Here is a 24868-nt window from a genome sequence, read left to right on the forward strand (position 1 = left end):
ACTGCCAGACAGACAGACAGAACACTGCCAGACAGACAGACAGAACACTACCATACAGACAGACAGACAGAACACTACCAGACAGACAGACAGAACACTACCAGACAGACAGAACACTACCAGACAGACATCCAGAACAGACAGACAGAACACTACCAGACAGACTGACATCCAGAACAGACAGACAGAGTACTACCAGACAGACAGAACACTACCAGACAGACATCCAGAACAGACAGACAGAACACTACCAGACAGACTGACATCCAGAACAGACAGACAGAACACTGCCAGACAGACAGACAGGCAGAACACTACCAGACAGACAGACAGAACACTGCCAGACAGACAGAGAGAACACTGCCAGACAGACAGAACACTACCAGACAGACAGACAGAACACTACCAGACAGACAGGCAGAACACTGCCAGACAGACAGACAGAACACTACCAGACAGACAGACAGAACACTGCCAGACAGACAGAACACTACCAGACAGACAGACAGACAGAACACTACCAGACAGACAGACAGACAGATCACTACCAGACAGACAGAACACTACTAGACAGACAGACAGACAGATCACTACCAGACAGACAGAACCCTACTAGACAGACTGACATCCAGAACAACCAGACAGACAGACAGCACACTGCCAGACAGACAGACAGAACACTGCCAGACAGACAGACAGAACACTGCCAGACACAAAGACAGGCAGGACACTGCCAGACAGACAGAACACTACCATACAGACAGACAGACAGACAGAACACTACCAGACAGACAGACAGAACACTACCAGACAGACAGAACACTACCAGACAGACATCCAGAACACTACCAGACAGACAGACATCCAGAACAGACAGACAGAACACTGCCAGACAGACAGACAGGCAGGACACTGCCAGACAGACAGAACACTACCAGGCAGACAGACAGACAGAACAGTACCAGACAGACAGACTGACAGAACACTGCCAGACAGACAGACAGGCAGGACACTGCTAGACAGACAGAAAACTACCAGACAGACAGACAGAACACTACCAGACAGACAGAACACTACCAGACAGAGAGACAGAACACTGCCAGACAGACAGACACAACACTACCAGACAGACAGAACACTAACAGACAGACAGAACACTCCTAGACAGACAGAACACTACCAGACAGAGAGACAGAACACTGCTAGACAGATAGAACACTACCAGACAGAGAGACAGAACACTGCGAGACAGACAGACACAACACTGCCAGACAGACAGAACACTACCAGACAGAGAGACAGAACACTGCCAGACAGACAGAACACTACCAGACAGACAGACAGAACACTACCAGACAGACAGAACACTACCAGACAGAGAGAAAGAACACTGCTAGACAGACAGAACACTACCAGACAGAGAGACAGAACACTGCGAGACAGACAGACACAACACTGCCAGACAGACAGAACACTACCAAACAGACAGAACACTACCAGACAGAGAGACAGAACACTGCAAGACAGACAGACACAACACTGCCAGACAGACAGAACACTGCAAGACAGACACAACACTACCAGACAGAGAGACAGAACACTGCGAGACAGACAGACATAACACTGCCAGACAGACAGAACACTACCAGACAGAGACACAGAACACTGCTAGACAGACAGAACACTACCAGACAGAGAGACACAACACTGCCAGACAGACAGAACACTACCAGACAGACAGACAGAACACTGCCAGACAGACAGAACACTACCAGACAGACAGAACACTACCAGACAGACAGAACACTACCAGACAGAGAGACAGAACACTGCTAGACAGAGAGACAGAACACTGCTAGACAGACAGAACACTGCAAGACAGACACAACACTACCAGACAGACAGACAGAACACTACCAGACAGAGAGACAGAACACTGCTAGACAGACAGAACACTACCAGACAGAGAGACAGAACACTGCAAGACAGAGAGACAGAACACTACCAGACAGAGAAACAGAACACTGCAAGACAAACAGAACACTGCTAGACAGACAGAACACTACCAGACAGACAGACAGAACACTACCAGACAGAGAGACAGAACACTGCTAGACAGACAGAACACTACCAGACAGAGAGACAGAACACTGCTAGACAGACAGACAGAACACTACCAGACAGAGAGACAGAACACTACCAGACAGAGAGACAGAACACTGCTAGACAGACAGAACACTGCTAGACAGACAGAACACTACCAGACAGACAGACAGAACACTACCAGACAGAGAGACAGAACACTGCTAGACAGACAGAACACTACCAGACAGACAGAACACTAACAGACAGACAGAACACTACCAGACAGAGAGACAGAACACTGCGAGACAGACAGACACAACACTGCCAGACAGACAGACAGAACACTACCAGACAGACACAACACTACCAGACAGAGAGACAGAACACTGCGAGACAGACAGACACAACACTGCCAGACAGACAGAACACTACCAGACAGAGAGACAGAACACTACCAGACAGACATCCAGAACAGACAGACAGAACACTACCAGACAGACTGACATCCAGAACAGACAGACAGAACACTGCCAGACAGACAGACAGGCAGGACACTGCCAGACAGACAGAACACTACCAGGCAGACAGACAGACAGAACAGTACCAGACAGACAGACTGACAGAACACTGCCAGACAGACAGGCAGGACACTGCCAGACAGACAGAACACTACCAGACAGACAGACAGAACACTACCAGACAGACAGAACACTACCAGACAGAGAGACAGAACACTGCCAGACAGACAGACACAACACTACCAGACAGACAGAACACTACCAGACAGACAGAACACTGCTAGACAGACAGAACACTACCAGACAGACAGAACACTGCTAGACAGACAGAACACTACCAGACAGAGAGACAGAACACTGCTAGACAGACAGAACACTACCAGACAGACAGACAGGCAGAACACTGCCAGACAGACAGACAGGCAGGACACTGCCAGACAGACAGAACACTACCAGGCAGACAGACAGACAGAACAGTACCAGACAGACAGACTGACAGAACACTGCCAGACAGACAGGCAGGACACTGCCAGACAGACAGAACACTACCAGGCAGACAGACAGACAGAACAGTACCAGACAGACAGACTGACAGAACACTACCAGACAGACAGACAGAACACTACCAGACAGACAGAACACTACCAGACAGAGAGACAGAACACTGCTAGACAGACAGAACACTACCAGACAGAGAGACAGAACACTGCGAGACAGACAGACACAACACTACCAGACAGACAGACAGAACACTACCAGACAGAGAGACAGAATACTACCAGAGAGACAGAACAATTCCAGACGGACAGACATCCAGAACACTACAAGACAGACAGATAGAACACTACCAGACTGAGACAGAAATGCAATATGTAAATCATTTTTATATCTCACCTTTGTATGGAACATTTGGGGCGGTGACAATGATGGAGGCATTGTATTCCTGTTCCAGTCTCTGGTTGAAGACCTCCATGTGCAGCAAGCCAAGGAAGCCCAGCCTCCAACCTTGCCCTAGTACTGGACTGAAACAGGCAGGTCAACACAGCTGACAACAACTCACAACTCTAACAAAGCTAATCAAATGGACACAGCAAACACGACATTATAATCGCATCTAATGATACAATAATGCTACAGAATATGACATGACACACACCTGGTGTTGATGTGACAGACACCTGTGTTGATATGACAGGCACCTGTGTTGATGTGACAGACACCTGTGTTGATGTGAGACACCTGTGTTGATGTGACAGACACCTGTGTTGATGTGACAGACACCTGGTGTTGATGTGAGACACCTGTGTTGATCTGACAGACACCTGTGTTGATGTGACAGACACCTTTGTTGATGTGAGACACCTGTGTTGATCTGACAGACACCTGTGTTGATATGACAGACACCTGTGTTGATGTGACAGACACCTGGTGTTGATGTGAGACACCTTTGTTGATCTGACAGACACATGTGTTGATGTGACAGACACCTGTGTTGATGTGAGACACCTGTGTTGATCTGACAGACACCTGTGTTGATGTGACAGACACCTGTGTTGATATGACAGACACCTGTGTTGATGTGACAGACACCTGGTGTTGATGTGAGACACCTGTGTTGATGTGACAGACACCTGTGTTGATGTGACGGACACCTGGTGTTGATGTGAGACACCTGTGTTGATCTGACAGACACCTGTGTTGATGTGACAGACACCTGTGTTGATGTGAGACACCGGTGTTGATCTGACAGACACCTGTGTTGATGTGACAGACACTGGTTGAAGACCTCAATGTGCAGCAAGCCAAGGAAGCCCAGCCTCCAACCTTGCCCTAGTACTGGACTGAAACAGGCAGGTCAACACAGCTGACAACAACTCACAACTCTAACAAAGCTAATCAAATGGACACAGCAAACACGACATTATAATCGCATCTAATGATACAATAATGCTACAGAATATGACATGACACACACCTGGTGTTGATGTGACAGACACCTGTGTTGATATGACAGGCACCTGTGTTGATGTGACAGACACCTGTGTTGATGTGAGACACCTGTGTTGATGTGACAGACACCTGTGTTGATGTGACAGACACCTGGTGTTGATGTGAGACACCTGTGTTGATCTGACAGACACCTGTGTTGATGTGACAGACACCTTTGTTGATGTGAGACACCTGTGTTGATCTGACAGACACCTGTGTTGATATGACAGACACCTGTGTTGATGTGACAGACACCTGGTGTTGATGTGAGACACCTGTGTTGATCTGACAGACACCTGTGTTGATGTGACAGACACCTGTGTTGATGTGAGATACCTGTGTTGATCTGACAGACACCTGTGTTGATGTGACAGACACCTGTGTTGATATGACAGACACCTGTGTTGATGTGACAGACACCTGGTGTTGATGTGAGACACTTGTGTTGATGTGAGACACCTGTGTTGATGTGACAGGCACCTGTGTTAATGTGAGACACCTGTGTTGATGTGAGACACCTGTGTTGATATGACAGACACCTGTGTTGATATGAGACACCTGTGTTGATGTGACAGACACCTGTGTTGATGTGAGACACCTGTGTTGATATGACAGACACCTGTGTTGATATGAGACACCTGTGTTGATATGACACACACCTGTGTTGATGTGAGACACCTGTGTTGATATGACAGACACCTGTGTTGATATGAGACACCTGTGTTGATGTGACAGACACCTGTGTTGATTTGAGACACCTGTGTTGATGTGACAGACATCTGTGTTGATGTGACAGACTCCTGTGTTGATGTGACAGACACCTGTGTTGATGTGACAGACACCTAGTGTTGATGTGTGACACCTGTGTTGATATGACAGACACCTGTGTTGATGTGAGACACCTGTGTTGATGTGACAGACACCTAGTTTCGTGTGTGACACCTGTGTTGATATGACAGACACCTGTGTTGATGTGAGACACCTGTGTTGATGTGAGACACCTGTGTTGATGTGACACACACCTGTGTTGATGTGAGACACCTGTGTTTATATGACAGACACCTAGTGTTGATGTGACAGACACCTGTGTTGATGTGACAGGCACCTGTGTTAATGTGAGACACCTGTGTTGATGTGAGACACCTGTGTTGATATGACAGACACCTGTGTTGATATGAGACACCTGTGTTGATGTGACAGACACCTGTGTTGATGTGAGACACCTGTGTTGATATGACAGACACCTGTGTTGATATGAGACACCTGTGTTGATATGACACACACCTGTGTTGATGTGAGACACCTGTGTTGATATGACAGACACCTGTGTTGATATGAGACACCTGTGTTGATGTGACAGACACCTGTGTTGATTTGAGACACCTGTGTTGATGTGACAGACATCTGTGTTGATGTGACAGACTCCTGTGTTGATGTGACAGACACCTGTGTTGATGTGACAGACACCTGTGTTGATGTGAGACACCTGTGTTAATATGACAGACACCTGTGTTGATGTGAGACACCTGTGTTAATATGACAGACACCTGTGTTGATGTGAGACACCTGTGTTGATATGACAGACACGTGTGTTGATGTGCGACACCTGTGTTGATATGACAGACACCTGTGTTAATGTGAGAGACCTTTGTTGATGTGAGACACCTGTGTTGATATGACAGACACCTGTGTTGATGTGAGACACCTGTGTTGATGTGACAGACACCTGTGTTGATGTGAGACACCTGTGTTGATGTGACAGACACCTTGTGTTGATGTGACAGACACCTGTGTTGATGTGAGACACCTGTGTTGAAGTGACAGACACCTGTCTTGATGTGACAGACTCCTGTGTTGATGTGAGACACCTGGTGTTGATGTGACAGACACCTGTGTTGATGTGACAGACACCTGGTGTTGATGTGACAGAGACCTGCTCAACTCACCTACTGTCAATGTTGATGGAGACACTGGAGTCGTTGAGTGTCAGCCTCTCTATTGAGTTACGCAGTGCACTGTATTCTGACTGGTCACTGGGATATACTCCTGCAAACACCTGAAATGTTCATGTCGGAAGTTTACAAAATGTTCCTGATAGTCAACAATAAACAGTACATCATTTTTTGATACGGAATGTGTTGTGTAAAGAAAATGGTTTAAAGCCAGGCACAAAACTACCTAGGCCTAGATGGTTTAAAGTCAGGCAGAGGGGACTCGGGTCTACCTACCATGGGTCTAGCTGGTTTAAAGCCAGGCATAAGTCTACCTACCTACCTACCTACCATGAGTGTACCTGGTTTATAGTCAGGCAGAGGGGACATGGTTCTACCTACCATGGGTCTGACTGGTTTATAGTCAGGCAGAGAGGACATGGTTCTACCTACCATGGGTCTGGCTGGTTTATAGTCAGGCAGAGGGGACATGGTTCTACCTACCATGGGTCTAGCTTGTTTATTGTCAGGCAGAGGGGACATGGTTCTACCTACCATGGGTCTAGCTTGTTTATTGTCAGGCAGAGGGGTCACGGTTCTACCTACCATGTGTCTAGCTTGTTTATTATCAGGCAGAGGGGTCATGGTTCTACCTACCATGGGTCTGGCTTGTTTATAGTCAGGCAGAGGGGTCATGGGTCTACCTACCATGGGTCTGGCTTGTTTATAGTCAGGCAGAGGGGTCATGGTTCTACCTACCATGGGTCTAGCTTGTATATAGTCAGGCAGAGGGGTCATGGTTCTACCTACCAAGGGTCTAGCTGGTTTATAGTCAGGCAGAGGGGACATGGTTCTACCTACCATGGGTCTGGCTGGTTTATAGTCAGGCAGAGGGGACATGGTTCTACCTACCATGGGTCTGGCTGGTTTATAGTCAGGCAGAGGGGACATGGTTCTACCTACCATGGGTCTGGCTGGTTTATAGTCAGGCAGAGGGGACATGGTTCTACCTACCATGGGTCTGACTGGTTTATAGTCAGGCAGAGGGGACATGGTTCTACCTACCATGGGTCTGACTGGTTTATAGTCAGGCAGAGGGGACATGGTTCTACCTACCATGGGTCTGGCTGGTTTATAGTCAGGCAGAGGGGACATGGTTCTACCTACCATGGGTCTGACTGGTTTATAGTCAGGCAGAGGGGACATGGTTCTACCTACCATGGGTCTGGCTTGTTTATAGTCAGGCAGAGGGGTCACGGTTCTACCTACCATGGGTCTGACTGGTTTAAAGTCAGGCAGAGGGGACATGGTTCTACCTACCATGGGTCTGACTGGTTTATAGTCAGGCAGAGGGGACATGGTTCTACCTACCATGGGTCTGGCTTGTTTATAGTCAGGCAGAGGGGACATGGTTCTACCTACCATGGGTCTGACTGGTTTATAGTCAGGCAGAGGGGACATGGTTCTACCTACCATGGGTCTGGCTTGTTTATAGTCAGGCAGAGGGGTCACGGTTCTACCTACCATGGGTCTGACTGGTTTATAGTCGGGCAGAGGGGACACGGTTCTACCTACCATGGGTCTAGCTTGTTTATAGTCAGGCAGAGGGGTCACGGTTCTACCTACCATGGGTCTGGCTGGTTTATAGTCAGGCAGAGGGGACATGGTTCTACCTACCATGGGTCTGACTGGTTTATAGTCAGGCAGAGGGGTCACGGGTCTACCTACCATGGGTCTAGCTGGTTTAAAGCCAGGAAGAGGGGTCACGGTTCTACCTACCATGGGTCTAGCTGGTTTATAGTCGGGCAGAGGGGTCATGGTTCTACCTACCATGGGTCTAGCTGGTTTAAAGCCAGGAAGAGGGGTGACAGGTCTGTCAACGAGGTGGAATGTGTCGCCCATCTGGGCCTCCCTGGTGTTGCGCATGTTGGCCATCACAAAGCCCACCTGCCCCGCATACCTGAAACATCACAATGACATTATACAGTACATTTTCCCCTGGAGACCGGTAGTTCCTAAACAGTACCATAGTCTATAATGATCAACGGAGTCAATAAAAATTGTAAACAGACATAGGTTACATGCAATTTGTGATTCCATCAAGATGGACACTTATGGATTAATGCATACAATATAATTTCAATACATGATCTGTCATTGGGTAATTTTTCTAAAACCAGCCTAAGTTTTGTGAATCTTATCTCGCATATTAGCCTAATTCGTAATCCTGGAATAAGTACAGATGTGAAATTTTCCCAAGAACCCTCATTATTCCTCTATTGTTGTCTAGGTAACATCTTATAAACTTCTTTCTTACCTATTGGAAATATTTCCCAAACACGACCAGGGAATATACCAGTCAAACATCCCATTGAAACATTTATTAAGAAAAGACATCAACTCAAATTTGGAACTTTTTATCATTTCAACCACAGTATTGTCAGGACAAGCATCTTTTCCACTTTTTAGGTGCATTATGGCGTCCAGATATGGGTGTCTCAAGAATAAGTTTGTCAACATCAGGATAAGGTGCAGAGGAAACATTCATTCGTCTAACACATCGTCCAACAAACCAATGAATGGAAGGATTAGCAGCCATGCTTGTTGTGGAGGCATGACATCATGCAATCCCACCAGTCACCGAGGCTACCACTACACCCTCTAGCCAGCTCTCAAGACACGCCTGTGGCGCTGGGGTCTTGGAGTGAGTGAGTGAGTGAGTTGGGTTTAACGCTGCTTTTAACAGTATTCCAGTTATATTGCGGTGTGTCAGCTTAATGTTGGAGGAAAGCCCGAAGGGATGCAGGTCTCAGACGTTTACCACTTCGGTGAAACCCACGAGCACGGGTATGGTGCTGACAAACCTAGAAACATAATTGGGGCGAACCGGGATTCGAACCCACAATCATAGGTTTCTGGCGTTCCCAAGGGACGCAACTCTGCACAGCGAATCGCGGCGCCTTAGACGACTGGGCCACCTGTGCCCCCCTGGGGTCTTAGAATGAAGACAGGATGCTATGAAGTCCTCCCCCCTCCAGACAGTGCCTGGAATCACCAGAGATGTATACACCACTATTAGTGCCTTACAGATATACAGTCAAGTTCCGTTAATCCGACATGGTTGGTTGCATATGATTATGTCGGATTAACGAGCATGTGAGATAAACGAAACTAGTTGTTGTTTGTTGTTTTACACCTCACTCAGGAATAATCCAGCTACATGACAGTGGTCTGTAAATAATCAAGTCTGGACCAGACAATGCAGTGATTGACATCATGAGCATCGATCCATGCAATTGGGGTACGATGACATGCATCAACTAAGACAGCGAGTCTGACCACCCGATCCCGTTAGTCGCCTCTTGTGACAAGCAAAGTCGCCTTTTACAGCAAGCATGGGATGCTGAAGACTAATTCTACCCCGGATCTTCACGGGTTTAAATGAAACTAAGTTGTGTCAACGTTCGTGATCGAAAATCAGACAAAAACACAAAAGAATAGTCTGGAAAGGAAGTCGCCAGTTTAAAACTAGTGCCACAAAGCTCAAGAAAGCAGCTTTCTTAGCTGCTAATGTAGACTTCCTGTTCGTCATTTTATTGGTCCATCAAAGTACACAAAAGGTCGTTCTGACATGAGCTGTAATGAGATGTACTCAGCGGTAGCAAGAACCTGTTTCTGATTTATATGAGATTGAGGTAATCGAGGCATGTGATTATTCCTGATTTGTTTATTCAAAGCATTAATTGTTTATTGTTAAGCAAGTTTAACTCTGCAGCCATTGTAATATGCAGCTACTAGCCGACTTGTCTCGCATCATAACACGTTGATGTGTACTCGCGAACAGGTGACCACAGAGTACGCTGATCACTATGTTGGATTAATGAGTGATTTCCGTAATTCCCTGCAAATTAGGTGTATCGGAGTCGGAGTGCAAGACTGTAGGATTAACGAGTCTAAATAGCACTAATTTAATTGGTTCCCATCATTTGTGATGGATAAAGCTGATTGTCGGATTAACGAGACTTGACTGTATACACCCAAGTTAGCACCTTACAGAGCAGACGTGGGGATCTCCGTGGGGTGCATTATTCCAACTTCCTGGACCTCGTACGCCTTCTGGCCATGACAGGACTTGATCTTGTCTCCTGAGGGCAAAGCAGACATTACATGTTATGTGTGTTGCCCATCCTCCGTCACCCATCAGCCTCTAAATTCTGTGACACACTAACCCAGCCATGACACACATTACACCTGCCATGATCCACAACATGGTACAATGCTTATGATACATCACATGGTACAATGATTACGATACATCACATGGTTTTGTTTGTTTGTTGTTTAACACCGCACTCAGCAATATTGCAGCTATAGGACGGCAGTCTGTAACTAATCGAGTCTGGGCCAGACAATCCAGTGATTGACATCATGAGCATCGATCCACGCAATCGGGATACAATGACATGTATCAACCAAACCAGCGAGCCTGACCACCCAATCCCGTTAGTCGCGTCTTACAAGCATAGTTGCCTTTTACAGCAATCATGGGTTGCTGAAGCCATATTACGATTACGATGTAATCTCATTAAAATCAGACCTCAGTTCTCGCTACCGCTAAACAATGATCTGAGCACACTTTCATCCGACCAATCAGAGCATCGCTTACCATATTATGAAAGTGACAGTCGGAATGTGATTTCTAATCATGCAACCTCGAAAACTCCCAGCGATAGTTATGGATTTAACAACTGAATCCATACAATCTAGACCATCTGTTAGCCATTCCAGAATGTTCTTTTGTTCAGGTTTCAAATTTCTAATAAAAGAATTGTCAAAATATGTTTCGAAACGTAGTCGCCAATTTGAAATAAGTGCTGTAAAGCACGAAAAAGCTGCCTTCTGATTGGTCATTCCATTGGTCGGTGAAAGTTTGCGCAAGGTCGGTCTGACGTGACCCGTAATGGGATGTCCTCAGATCTTTGTTTAGCTGTAGCAAGAACTTAGATCTGATATTAATGAGATTGCATCACATGGCACAATGATTACGATGCATCACATGGCACAATGATTACGATGCATCACATGGTACAATGATTACGATGCATCACATGGCACAATGATTACGATGCATCACATGGTACAATGATTACGATACATCACATGGCACAATGATTACGATACATCACATGGTACAATGATTACGATACATCACATGGTACAATGATTACGGTACATCGCATGGTACAATGATTACGATACATCACATGGTACAATGATTACGATACATCACATGGTACAATGATTACGGTACATGGCATGGTACAATGATTACGATGCATCACATGGTACAATGATTACGATACATCACATGGTACAATGATTACGATACAACACATGGTACGATGATAACGATGCATCACATGGTACAATGATTACGATGCATCACATGGTACAATGATTACGATACATAACATGGTACAATGATTACGATGCACCACATGGTACAATGATTACGATACATAACATGGTACAATGTTTACGATGCATCACATGGTACAATGATTACGATGCACCACATGGTACAATGATTACGATGCATCACATGGTACAATGATTACGATACAACACATGGTACAATGATTACGATGCATCACATGGTACAATGATTACGATGCATCACATGGTACAATGATTACGATACATAACATGGTACAATGATTACGATACAACACATGGTACGATGATAACGATGCATCACATGGTACAATGATTACGATGCATCACATGGTACAATGATTACGATACATAACATGGTACAATGATTACGATGCACCACATGGTACAATCATTACGATGCATCACATAGTACAATGATTACGATGCATCACATAGTACAATGATTACGGTACATCGCATGGTACAATGATTACGATGCATCACATAGTACAATGATTACGATACATAACATGGTACAATGATTACAATGCACCACATGGTACAATGATGACGATGCATCACATAGTACAATGATTACGATGCATCACATGGTACAATGATTACGATGCACCACATGGTACAATGATTACGATACATCGCATGGTACAATGACTACAACTCACCTCTCTTGATATGTCCGTCACAGACTGCCATGTGGGCTATCACACCCTTGTACTGGTCATACCACGAGTCAAACAGCAACGCTTTTAGTGGTTGGTGAGGGTCACCTGATGGGCTGCAATTAACATTAATAGTTTCATGATGAAGGAAGAAAGGGGACACAGGTTGTCGACGTTTACCACATTGGTGACATATGAGTGAGTGAGTGAGTATGGTTTAACGCCGCTTTTAGCAATATTCCAGCGATATCAAGGCGGGGGACACCTTAAATGGGTTCACACATTGTACCCCTGTCGGGAATCGAACCCGAGGTTTTCAGCGTGACGATGAACGCTTTAACCACTAGGCTACCCGACCGCCCTGCTGACATATGAAGGATAATATACAGGTTTCACCTGGGATTATGGCGACATTCAGGGATGCAACTCAAGGCACAGCAAGGCTTAGGGAACAACTCGGCACAGCAAGGCTTAGGGAACAACTCGGCACAGCAAGGCTTAGGGACCAACTCGGCACAGCAAGACTTAGGGACCAACTCGGCACAGCAAGGCTTAGGGACCAACTCTGCACAGCAAGGCTTAGGGACCAACTCGGCACAGCAAGACTTAGGGACCAACTCGGCACAGCAAGACTTAGGGACCAACTCGGCACAGCAAGGCTTAGGGAACAACTCGGCACAGCAAGACTTAGGGAACAACTCTGCACAGCAAGGCTTAGGGAACAACTCTGCACAGCAAGGCTTAGGGAACAACTCGGCACAGCAAGGCTTAGGGACCAACTCGGCACAGCAAGACTTAGGGACCAACTCGGCACAGCAAGACTTAGGGACCAACTCGGCACAGCAAGACTTAGGGACCAACTCGGCACAGCAAGACTTAGGGAACAACTCGGCACAGCAAAACTTAGGGACCAACTCGGCACAGCAAGACTTGGGGACACAACTCGGCACAGCAAGACTTAGGGACACAACTCGGCACAGCAAGACTTAGGGAACAACTCGGCACAGCAAGACTTAGGGACCAACTCGGCACAGCAAGACTTAGGGACACAACTCGGCACAGCAAGACTTAGGGACGTAACTTGTCACAGCAAGACTTAGGGACGCAACTCAGCACAGCTAGACTTAGGGACAAAACTCAGCACAGCAAAACTTAGGGACACATCTCCACACAGAAAATGATGACTAAATCATCATGAAAACATTATATCCAACATGCAGCACATGAGCTTCAGAACATTCCATGTTATACACAGTTGCCATGGTTACCTACGGAGGAATCCGAAGTATGACCTCTTGGAGTAGCTGCTCGATGCCCGTTCCCAGCTTGGCCGAGATCTGCAACACAGACACGTATACTGCAACACAATATCAGACACTTATACTGCAACAAACATCTAACACGTATATACTGCAACACACATCTCACACACATAAAAACTGCAACACACATCTCACACACATATATACTGCAACACGTATATACTGGTGATGAGGTGATGGTGTTTTAGGTGTGTGTGCTGAAATGGCAATGACCTGGAGCATGTCAGAGGGGGGGGATGTTAAAAAGGTTGCACACATTTGAGGAGGGGGGAATGTCAAACAGGTTGTTGCACACGCGCTGGCACTGACCTGCAGCACGTCGGCGGGGGGGATGTCAAACAGGTTGTGCAGCTGCTGCAGGACCATCTCCGGCTGGGCCCCCTTCAGGTCGACTTTGTTCAGCACCGGTAGAATCACCATGTTCGACTCAAACGCCAGGTAGAAGTTGGCCATGGTCTGTGCCTGCACACCCTTCATTCAGAGGAGAAATATCATCGAGTATTTCAGCAGAGATTTAGCCACAACTGATGTTCACAGGGCTATTAGGTAACATTTCTGTTAGAGCTTTTCTAGACTTAAGTCAGCAATATGACCACCATATATAGGCTGACTGAAATGAGGCATAGAGTTGGCACCAAGAGTAGGCACCAAGAGTAGGCACCAAGAGTAGGCACCAAGAGTAGGCACCAAGAGTAGGCATAAAGTGTCGGCATCAAGAGCATGCACTTAGAGCAGACACCAAAAGCAGCCATCAGCTCCCATCAATCTGATGATTGCACTCCAGTGGAAACAAGGCATACCTGATTGGCATCGACCAGAAGCACGACCCCCTGACATGCCCCCAGGGAGCGGGACACCTCGTAGTTGAAGTCCACATGGCCCTGTAACACAGACAGACACCCTGTAACACAGGCAGACACACTGTAACCAATAACACAGACACCCTGTAACACAGAGACACGCTGTAACCAGTAACACAGACACCCTGTAACACAGACAGACACGCTCTTACCAGTAACACAGACACCCTGTAATACAGGCAGACAGGCTGTAACCAGTAACATAGACACCCTGTAACATAGACAGACACGCTGTAACCAGTAACACAGACACCCTGTAATACAGACAGACACGCTGTTACCAGTAACATAGACACCCTGTAACATAGACAGACACGCTGTTACCAGTAACACAGACACCCTGTAATACAGGCAGACACGCTGTAACCAGTAACATAGACACCCTGTAACATAGACAGACACGCTGTTACCAGTAACACAGACACCCTGTAATACAGGCAGACACGCTGTAACCAGTAACATAGACACCCTGTAACATAGACAGACATGCTGTAACCAGTAACACAGACCCTCTGTAACACAGACAGACACGCTGTAACCAGTAACATAGACACCCTGTAACACAGACAGACACGCTGTTACCAGTAACACAGACACCCTGTAATACAGACAGGCACGCTGTAACCAGTAACACAGACACCCTGTAACACAGGCAGACACGCTGTTACCAGTAACACAGACACCCTGTAACACAGAGACATGCTGTAACCAGTAACACAGACACCCTGTAACACAGTCAGACACGCTGTAACCAGTAACACAGACACCCTGTAACACAGGCAGACACGCTGTAACCAGTAACACAGACACCCTGTAACACAGACAGACACGCTGTAACCAGTAACACAGACCCTCTGTAACACAGACAGACACGCTGTAACCAGTAACATAGACACCCTGTAACACAGAGACACGCTGTAACCAGTAACACAGACACCCTGTAACACAGACAGACACGCTGTAACCAGTAACATAGACACCCTGTAACACAGACACCCTGTAACACAGAGACACGCTGTAACCAGTAACACAGACACCCTGTAACACAGACAGACACCCTGTAACACAGGCAGACACGCTGTAACCAGTAACACAGACACCCTGTAATACAGGCAGACACGCTGTAACCAGTAACACAGACACCCTGTAACACAGGCAGACACGCTGTAACCAGTAACACAGACACCCTGTAACACAGGCAGACTCGCTGTAACCAGTAACACAGACACCCTGTAACACAGAGACACGCTGTAACCAGTAACACAGACACCCTGTAACACAGAGACACGCTGTAACCAGTAACACAGACACCCTGTAACACAGAGACACGCTGTAACCAGTAACATGGACACCCTGTAAAACAGTCACCCTGTAACAGACAGACACCCTGTAACAGACAGACACCCTGTAACACAGAAACCCTGTAACACAGACACCCTGTAACACAGACACCCTGTAACAGACAGACACCCTGTAACACAGACACCCTGTAACACAGACACTCTCCAACGGGCATCACATATATTTGGTGTCTTATCAACATGGTATGTATAGATATCACATCTTCTTGATCAGTCACACTCCAGCTAGTGAGCTCAACATACTACAGCAGAAAATCTTAAAATAAACAGGACCCATAAATTGGACACTGCTGTTTTAGGCTGATTACAAGTATGTAAAATCATCTGACCGGTGTGTCTATGAGGTTAAGCAGGTACGTGACTCCATGAAGCTGGTAGAAAAGTGATGCTGTCTGGGCCTTGACAGTGATGCCACGCTCTCGCTCCACCTGCAGTCGATCAAGCACCTGCTTGTTGCTGCCAGTCTTCGGTATCACACCTGTCACAAATCACAGAAACTGATCACAGCTACCCCTCATCCTGACAACGAGGTGATGAAACAGTGCTGAATTATGCATGATAACGAGAATATATATACATAATGATCTAGGTTTTTATGCATGAAATTACCAAGGATTCACTTGGATTCGTTTGTGACAAGCAGTGAGTGAGTGAGTGAGTGAGTGAGTGAGTGAGTGAGTGAGTGAGTGAGTGAGTGAGTGAGTGAGTGAGTGAGTGAGTGAGTGAGAGTGAGCGAGCGTGGTTTCACACGGCTTTTAGCAATATTGCAGCAATATCACGGCAGGGGACACCAGAAATGGGCTTCACACATTATACCCATGTCTGGAATCGAACCCAGGTCTTTGGCGTGAGTGACAAGCAGTATATAGCGAGGCACTTGTGTTTAGGTACCTCCATCATTCCTCCCAGAGTCCTCATCTCGGTACTGCCTCTCTCACCGATAGCTAGGGGAACTACTCAAGTTACATGTGATCTCCACTAGACAGAGTTCTCTCCCCTTGATCCACCTACCTGTGATCTCCACTAGACAGAGTTCTCTCTCCTTGATAAACCTACCTGTGATCTCCAGTAGACGATCTGCCAGAGTTCTCTCCCCATGATCCACCTACCTGTAATCTCCACTAGACAGAGTTCTCTCCCCTTGATCCACCTACCTGTGATCTCCACTAGACAGAGTTCTCTCCCCTTGATCCACCTACCTGTAATCTCCAGTAGACGATCTGCCAGAGTTCTCTCCCTATGATCCACCTACCTGTAATCTCCAGTAGACAGAGTTCTCTCCCCATGATCCACCTACCTGTGATCTCCAGTAGACAGAATTCTCTCCCCTTGATCCACCTACCTGTAATCTCCAGTAGACAGAGTTCTCTCCCCATGATCCACCTACCTGTGATCTCCAGTAGACGATCTGCCAGAGTTCTCTCCCCTTGATCCACCTACCTGTGATCTCCAGTAGACAGAGTTCTCTCCCCATGATCCACCTACCTGTGATCTCCAGTAGACGATCTGCCAGAGCTCTTCCCATGATCCACCTACCTGTGATCTCCAGTAGACGATCTGCCAGAGCTCTTCCCATGATCCACCTACCTGTGATCTCCAGTAGACAGAATTCTCTACCCATGATCCCCCTACCTGTGATCTCCAGTAGACGATGTGCCAGAGTTCTCTCCCCTTGATCCACCTACCTGTGATCTCCAGTAGACAGAGTTCTCTCCCCTTGATCCACCTACCTGTGATCTCCAGTAGACGATCTGCCAGAGTACTCTTCCCATGATCCACATGGGCGATGATGCTGAAGTTCCGAATATTTTCTGCAGGAAAGTTTGAAAGCTCCAACTTTGTCTGCAGAAGTCAAGACAGTTCAATGTTAATGATTCTGCGGACAAGATTATACAGATAACAATGTTTCTGTAAAGCATGCAAAATACAATATGGTACAAAATACAAAAAAATGATAAAAGGGTGTTTGCATTCCATGCATCACCAGAAACAGCTCTATCACCATGTAACTCTTCTCCACTCTGGAACCAGGTGAACATAAACAGTTTGGTCAAATGCCTATTAACGAGTGAGTGAGTTGAGTGAGTGAGTCTTAACACCACTTTAAACACTTTTCCAGTTATATAACAGCATGTCAGCTTACTGTGGGAGGAAGCCCGAAGTGATGCAGGTCACAGATGTTTACCACTTCCGTGAAACCCACAAGCATGTTTAATGTGCAGACAAACCAAGAAACATAATCGGGTCCAATTAATTGTGGCACCCAACACCACTGGTGCCCACCCACTAACAAGACTCACATGAGTGAGTGACCTTGATTGTTATATCAGGGCATGTGAGTTTGCTGGCGAGCCAAGTGGTTCAGATTGTCGGCTTCACTGTGCAGGGCTCTTTTCTTTGGGTTTTAGAATTAAATCAGGCGCATGTGATGGCCATCACACACTGAAATTATTTCATGCATTATTTAAAAACACACAGAACCGTTGATGTACTATCTCTTTAAAGTGGCCTCAACAGCTGACACAACCATGACGTGACAGGTGCTGTTACAGTCCATAGTTTGAATGCTTTGATTTCCCATGACTGAAATTAGAAATGCCAGACGTCTGAGACACCTAATTCCCAAAGAGTGACCTTCAAGGTCAATACTTACTTTCTTTGTGATCTTTTCGTTGGAATACCATCGAACCCCCCGAGTTGACCTGGGAACAAACGTGAAGGTCGACGTCAAGGACTTGAGGAGATGCTTTCATGAATGACTTAGGACTCACGCTGCTTTGAACAGTATTTAGTTACCGGATATATTGGACTAATGTGATGCAGGTCACAAACATCTTGAAGTTGTATGCTGACAAACTGAGAATCATAACTGAGGCAATTCTTTGGATTCACAAAATCATGTTGTACAAAGTTAACAATGACATAACCCTGTTGACAAAGGTACCAAGATTAAGGAGTCAATACAAAAGCTGAAATCCTCAAGGAAGCTGGGATACCCCTTCACTTCTACTCCTGCTGGTAGTAATGCAACTCTACACAGTTATGGCAACCACGTGTCATGTTAAGGGAGTCAAGATGTTATTCAGAACGTTCTTTCTTGTCTGTGCTGCTAACATATAGGTATCACCAAGGGTAACGTGATCAGGGCAAATTATGAAAGTCATTTTCTCATTCTGTCAATATTCATATTCATATATGATTCTATTTCTGTATCTATATCTACAACATGATGGTATACAAATTTCATTCATGATAACAAAGTATTGACAATAGACTAAATTCATTACGAACACGTTTATAAGAAACTGACAGATATAACGAACTGTTTTGTGGTCCAGTCCATCTGCTGTGTGTTTGTTGTATATATGCTTACAACTACAGCCATAACCAACCAAAATTAGTGGTTCCTTTAAGTTCGTTATAACTGTAGTTTACTGTATTATTCTTATCTTAGAATCGATTCTTGATCGGCAACTCCATGAAGATTAATGACCTGGTAAATAGTTGTAACTTGTAATTGTAAAATATAATTTAACATCAGATACTTTATTCCAAGGTTTAACCATTCATTCCATCAATATATAATCACACACATAATTACAAATAAACGCATGTACAAAGTAGCATAACCATGGGAAGTGTTTATTTCTGAGATAAACATCCTGTGTTTGCAACGTAGAGCTGGGTTACTTGTAGATCTAACTACACTATACTGAATTTGGAACTGAATGTCGGCATAAAAATTAAGGAAGCCTTGTAAAGTTTAGTTCAAAAACGCGTCACGATTACAATGTCACACATGGGGACACAAAATGTAATGCCACCCATCCATTGACTATAGCAGTAACCCTAACTCTGAAATTAATTGTTATCTATAGTTGCAGATATCATTATTTAAACATGTCAAATGACAACGACTGCAGAATAAGTATTTTTCCGTAAACATTAGCTTTCACAATGGTGCAGCCATCAAATCAATTAGTGGCAGTTATTGTGATTTGAACCCTCCAAATGACCAATCAGAATTGAGTAATTTCCAAGTTTATGGTAGAATGTCACTATTTGTGGTATTGTGAATTCTGTCCACATTTATAGCCATAGAAAATGAAAATGAACACCTTAAGCTTTGGATTAATATGATTACTGCACAGCAAAGTTGAGAAAATCTGGACGAACACAGCAATTTGGGGGAAAGATGCTTTGCTGGTAACTTTTCTGTTGGGCAGCATGAAATTTCCCCCACCTGCCCGACTATAATTTTAAGACTACTTGTGTATTCAGTTTTATTATAACTTCTTGCAGTTTGTTTGTTTATTTGTTGTTTAACGCCACACTCAGCAATATTCCATCTATATGGTGGCGGTCTGTATTTAATCAAGTCTGGACCAGACATTCCAGTGATTGACATCATGAGCATCGATCCATGCAGCTGTGATACGATGACATGCATCAACTAAGTCAGCGAGCCTGACCACCTGATACCATTTGTAGCCTCTTACGACGTGCATAGTCGCCTTTTACGGCAAGTATAGGTTGCTGAAGACCTATTCTATGGACTACCCCGGATCTGCCTGGGTCTAACCTCTTGTAGATTCTCAAGTAGTTGTTTGCATTATTTCAGCTGAATCAAGACATGATTTGTCTCTTAGTTTCAGTGACTTTTCATCTTTGAAGATGGACAGGAAACACTTACGGGACTGCCCGACTTTCTTGTTGAGTTTTAAAATTATTTCAACACTGGAACCTACCACCCCTAGCTGCTTTTTATAGGCTGCATCAATTGTGCAGATCTACAGATTCAATTGTCAGATATTTTTTCTCAAACTGTTTAGGATACTAGGAATTTTGATAAAATCAAAATTGTGACAACATGTGTCGAGACATTGTGATATCTGGACAGAATATTATCAGGCAAGATTAATTCTGCTATGGCAACAACACACTACCACACCCATTTGAACACATTGTGGTGTTCACCAAATTATAGCTCAACTTTAAATCCTGAAAATCTTGCCTCTAATGGCCAAACACAACAATCAAAATATCTTGTTCCGAAATCTCTTTGGAACTTCTATCCTATATATTTAGATCTAGACATTTTCTAAAACTTACATGAAGAAATAGTATTTGTATATATTGTCAATTACTACTGAGACACCATAAGGCGACGGGTCTGCAATGATGGGTGAATGTCTTAGGTAATATTCATGTGGTTAGTGTTCCATGTATCACTGTCAGTGTATCGATATGTGCATGCTGAACTATTCAGTGAACATTGAAATATCGTTGATTATTTATTCGCACCTTTCAAATATTGTCTTCCTCACAGACCATGATATGAATTTTCTACATAATGGACACAGAGACTGAAAGATATATTTCATTTTGAATCCATTAACATTTCCAAACAAAACTTGTTTTAAGATGTTTGTGTCGCATGTCAATTCAAGGGCGCGGCCATTTTGTTTTGAAACCGAGGCCACAGAGTACTCGTTGTGAAGTTAATGACAATACACTATTTTCATATCCTACAGACGAACAGAGTAACAATTGTGAAAAGTAATATCGAAAATAACATGTTTAAATAGTCATACGCATTTCACCCTTAATGTCTTAAGAATAGCGTGTACAGATAGCAAACAACATTTGTCTAAATCAGCTGCTCCCTTAAATGTGATTCTATGGCGGTAAATTTAAAAGTGCTAGATCGAAGTGAACTCTTTTTTTAGTCGATCTTGGTATCAAAAGGTTGACGACAGAGCCTACATCACGTTGAGTACGGAACGGGAATAGCTATCGTTTCACCGTGTTATCTGCAAACCAATAATGTCAACAGGGGATACATGGACAAACAGATTTCCTGGTTTCGTTGTTTACGGCGATGTACGACTAGTGCGCGGTAAAATTATACATGTTCTAATGAAATCATTTTATTTTCATGTCAACAAACATCTTCAAAGGATATTCACTCACAATTTACTAACGACACTCTTCGAATTTAACTGTCGCTTGCCGCAGAATAGAGAAATAATACACTGGACTTTCGAATTTACCTTGTTGTTTTGATAATCAGATTGGTTCGAGATTGCAGACTAACGGAAAATCATCCAACTTACCCCTTACATTATCAATAACACGATAGTTTTAATGACACAGAAATTCAAATTGACAAACGAAGAAAGTAATTTAGCAGCGATAGGTGTATTCGGCGTCTCGACAGTCGTCACTTGTTTGTAAACATAACGGTCATTCGGTTGCGAGTTCAACTCCAAGCATGGTTGTGGCCACCTTTTCTCAGTGGGGAGTTTTGACTGGTGGCAGCGATAGTATAGAGAGCTCCGGGAACGTACTATCGCTGTGAGGAGCTTGGATCATAGTATTCCAAGGGACGCAACTCTGCACGGCAAATCGCGGCGCCTTAGACGACTGGTCCCCCCCCCCCCCCCGTGCCCCCGTGCCCCCGTGCCCCCGTAGGCTTACTAAGAAACATATCCTTATAAAGATGATTTAAGATGTATTTTGTCATAGCCGTTTTGAATGTAGTTTAGTGCTTACATTTAGATGTAATTCAATACTGCAACCTGAACCTTCCTGAACAGACAGGACCTAACCTACAGTCAACATAATGAAAAATAGCCATCTGACCAAAATGATGTACATGAGTAGTATAGTCTCAGTCCGCAGAAACCCTTTTTGGTTGATCCGGTTGATCCAGGCGGATCCGAAGATGATTGGCTGATCCAAGTCACGTGATCAGATAGGATGACTCATGCATTAACAGCGCGTCGGAAAAGGGGTTTTTGAAAGGTGTGTGTTTATAAGGCAGAAAAGAATTCATAAGAAAACAAAAGTAAAGGGTTATGAATAGAGCTATGTGTATATCGTGCTGCCCTAAATAGACAGACCGTACCCGTCAGCCCAGTTTGAATTGAGCGTGCTTGACAACTCACGTGGCCTCGTCGTTTCAAATAACCCGCGCTCGCTAGAGCGTGCGACCTAGTTTGATGAATACAGGGTGTGTGTTGAAAGTACATCATACCACAATAGAGACGGGTTGTGTCAACATGATATACGCCGGGTAATGTAGGAATAAAAAATGTACGTCTAGCTGGATCAAATTCATCTTGTACGGTCTACAAGTTGTACACCATGAACGTTAGACAACCTGTATAGAAAAAAAAGACTATACACTCAGTAAGCTAGCAGTGACGTTTAATTACATTTAGCGCGCAAGAACGAGGTAGTCACGTCACCCTGCATTGACTATAACGCTGAAGACAGCCGGATTTTCGAATCACCCGCGCTGCGTACTATTGTGAACCATTTGTATAGAATTATTCAGCCCTGTCCCGACTTGCATATTTGATGTTTCAATGCTAGCGTTTCCTTTTAACGTGATGACAAATAAACCGTGCGGTTTGAGTTTTAACCGTGTAACATGATGTGCACAGTTTTACTTCAGAACGTGCTATTTTGAAAATAGATAGAAAACTGATAAGTACATGTACCAGTGTGACGGCACGAAGCTAGGTTTGTTGGGAAAGTGATGGAAGCAATATATAGGACATTTTCATGTTTACAATACTCACCCTTAATTCGAAGAGAGAACAGAGTTTATCATGGAAAATTGTTTGACGAGGAAAATGTTTTATTGGAAATATATGTCGAAGCAGGTTTATTCATAGCTAATGTATAGCAGAGAGACTAAGCGACCGACCGCCCATAACAATGTCAACATACCCCGGCCTTACAATTAATGTTAACATACCAGCCTCGCCTGAAGCTTCCCATTCATAAATTGTGTGACCAGTGTCCCGTATTTATGATATGTTAGGGAAGATGTGTTGTACATTTGTTATTTTAAAAGGGAGTTATTTCAGAGAGGATATATATGGGTATTCCCCTCATTAAACCTTCCTTTCGTTGGTGTAGATGTTGTACCTATATCCGAACACGAATGTATGACACCTTTCAATAGATCAGTTACGGTTCTAACCACGACACGCAACATGACTATGAGCGTGGTTAGCAGTTCATATTTATAAACACATCGTAAATGACAGATTTCTGATGAATGAACTCGCCCGCACACATGTCTAAAGGGTTATGTTCGCCCGAACTGTAAACAGTGACACATTGATAACAGGAAGGGTGTGTGGAATGCACTCGTCCTTGTAAGGGTAAAATACGCGTTTAAACGCACCATTTAACTGATGACATTACTTTTTAGATGTATTGGTATCAGTGAGTGAGTGAATTTAGTTTTACGCCACACTCGGCATTATTCCAGCTCTAGGACGGTGGTCTGTCAATAAACGAGCTTGGACTAGACAATCCAGTGATCAACACCATGAGCAGCGATCTGTGCAACTAGGAACCGATGGCACGTGTCATCCGAGTCGGCGAGACTGACCAACCGATCCCCGTCAGTCGCCGATAAGCATGGGTTACTGAAGGTCGATTCTATAACCCGGACCTTCACAGGTGTAGTATGACGAAGACTATATACTAATATGATCACTTTTTTAACATACAAAATGCTGTGAAGAAAAGAGTGTCTTCCAAGATTCCCTGCACGTGTAAGACAGTATAAACTCTACAGTAGTGTAGCCCGACAAACAGTTTTATTCTCGCCAGCAAACAGATTGGACGTGAACAACATGAAGAAAGCATCAGAGATTAGACT

At 44.7% G+C, this 24868-nt stretch overlaps 1 protein-coding gene across 2 annotated transcripts in view; it reads right to left on the reverse strand.

The window, feature by feature from the left end:
• Positions 1-21634, reverse strand: part of LOC124123866 (translation factor Guf1, mitochondrial-like) — a 62041-nt gene extending 40407 nt beyond the window's left edge. For both annotated transcript variants that reach the window (XM_048393203.1, XM_048393204.1), the window contains exons 1-12: positions 21487-21634; positions 18836-18884; positions 17913-18024; positions 16512-16660; positions 14762-14842; positions 14271-14432; positions 13912-13976; positions 12643-12755; positions 10578-10668; positions 8354-8483; positions 6539-6648; positions 3498-3625 (exon numbers count right to left, since the gene is read on the reverse strand). In XM_048393203.1, the coding sequence (XP_048249160.1) occupies positions 3498-3625; positions 6539-6648; positions 8354-8483; positions 10578-10668; positions 12643-12755; positions 13912-13976; positions 14271-14432; positions 14762-14842; positions 16512-16660; positions 17913-18024; positions 18836-18884; positions 21487-21566 (1270 nt within the window). In that variant the 5' untranslated portion in view covers positions 21567-21634. The remainder of the gene's footprint in view (positions 1-3497; positions 3626-6538; positions 6649-8353; positions 8484-10577; positions 10669-12642; positions 12756-13911; positions 13977-14270; positions 14433-14761; positions 14843-16511; positions 16661-17912; positions 18025-18835; positions 18885-21486) is intronic.
• Positions 21635-24868: the final 3234 nt, after the last annotated feature.

This window comes from Haliotis rufescens, unplaced genomic scaffold, assembly GCF_023055435.1.
Source record: "Haliotis rufescens isolate VD_foot unplaced genomic scaffold, xgHalRufe1.0.p SCAF_118, whole genome shotgun sequence".
Classification (NCBI taxonomy): domain Eukaryota; kingdom Metazoa; phylum Mollusca; class Gastropoda; order Lepetellida; family Haliotidae; genus Haliotis; species Haliotis rufescens.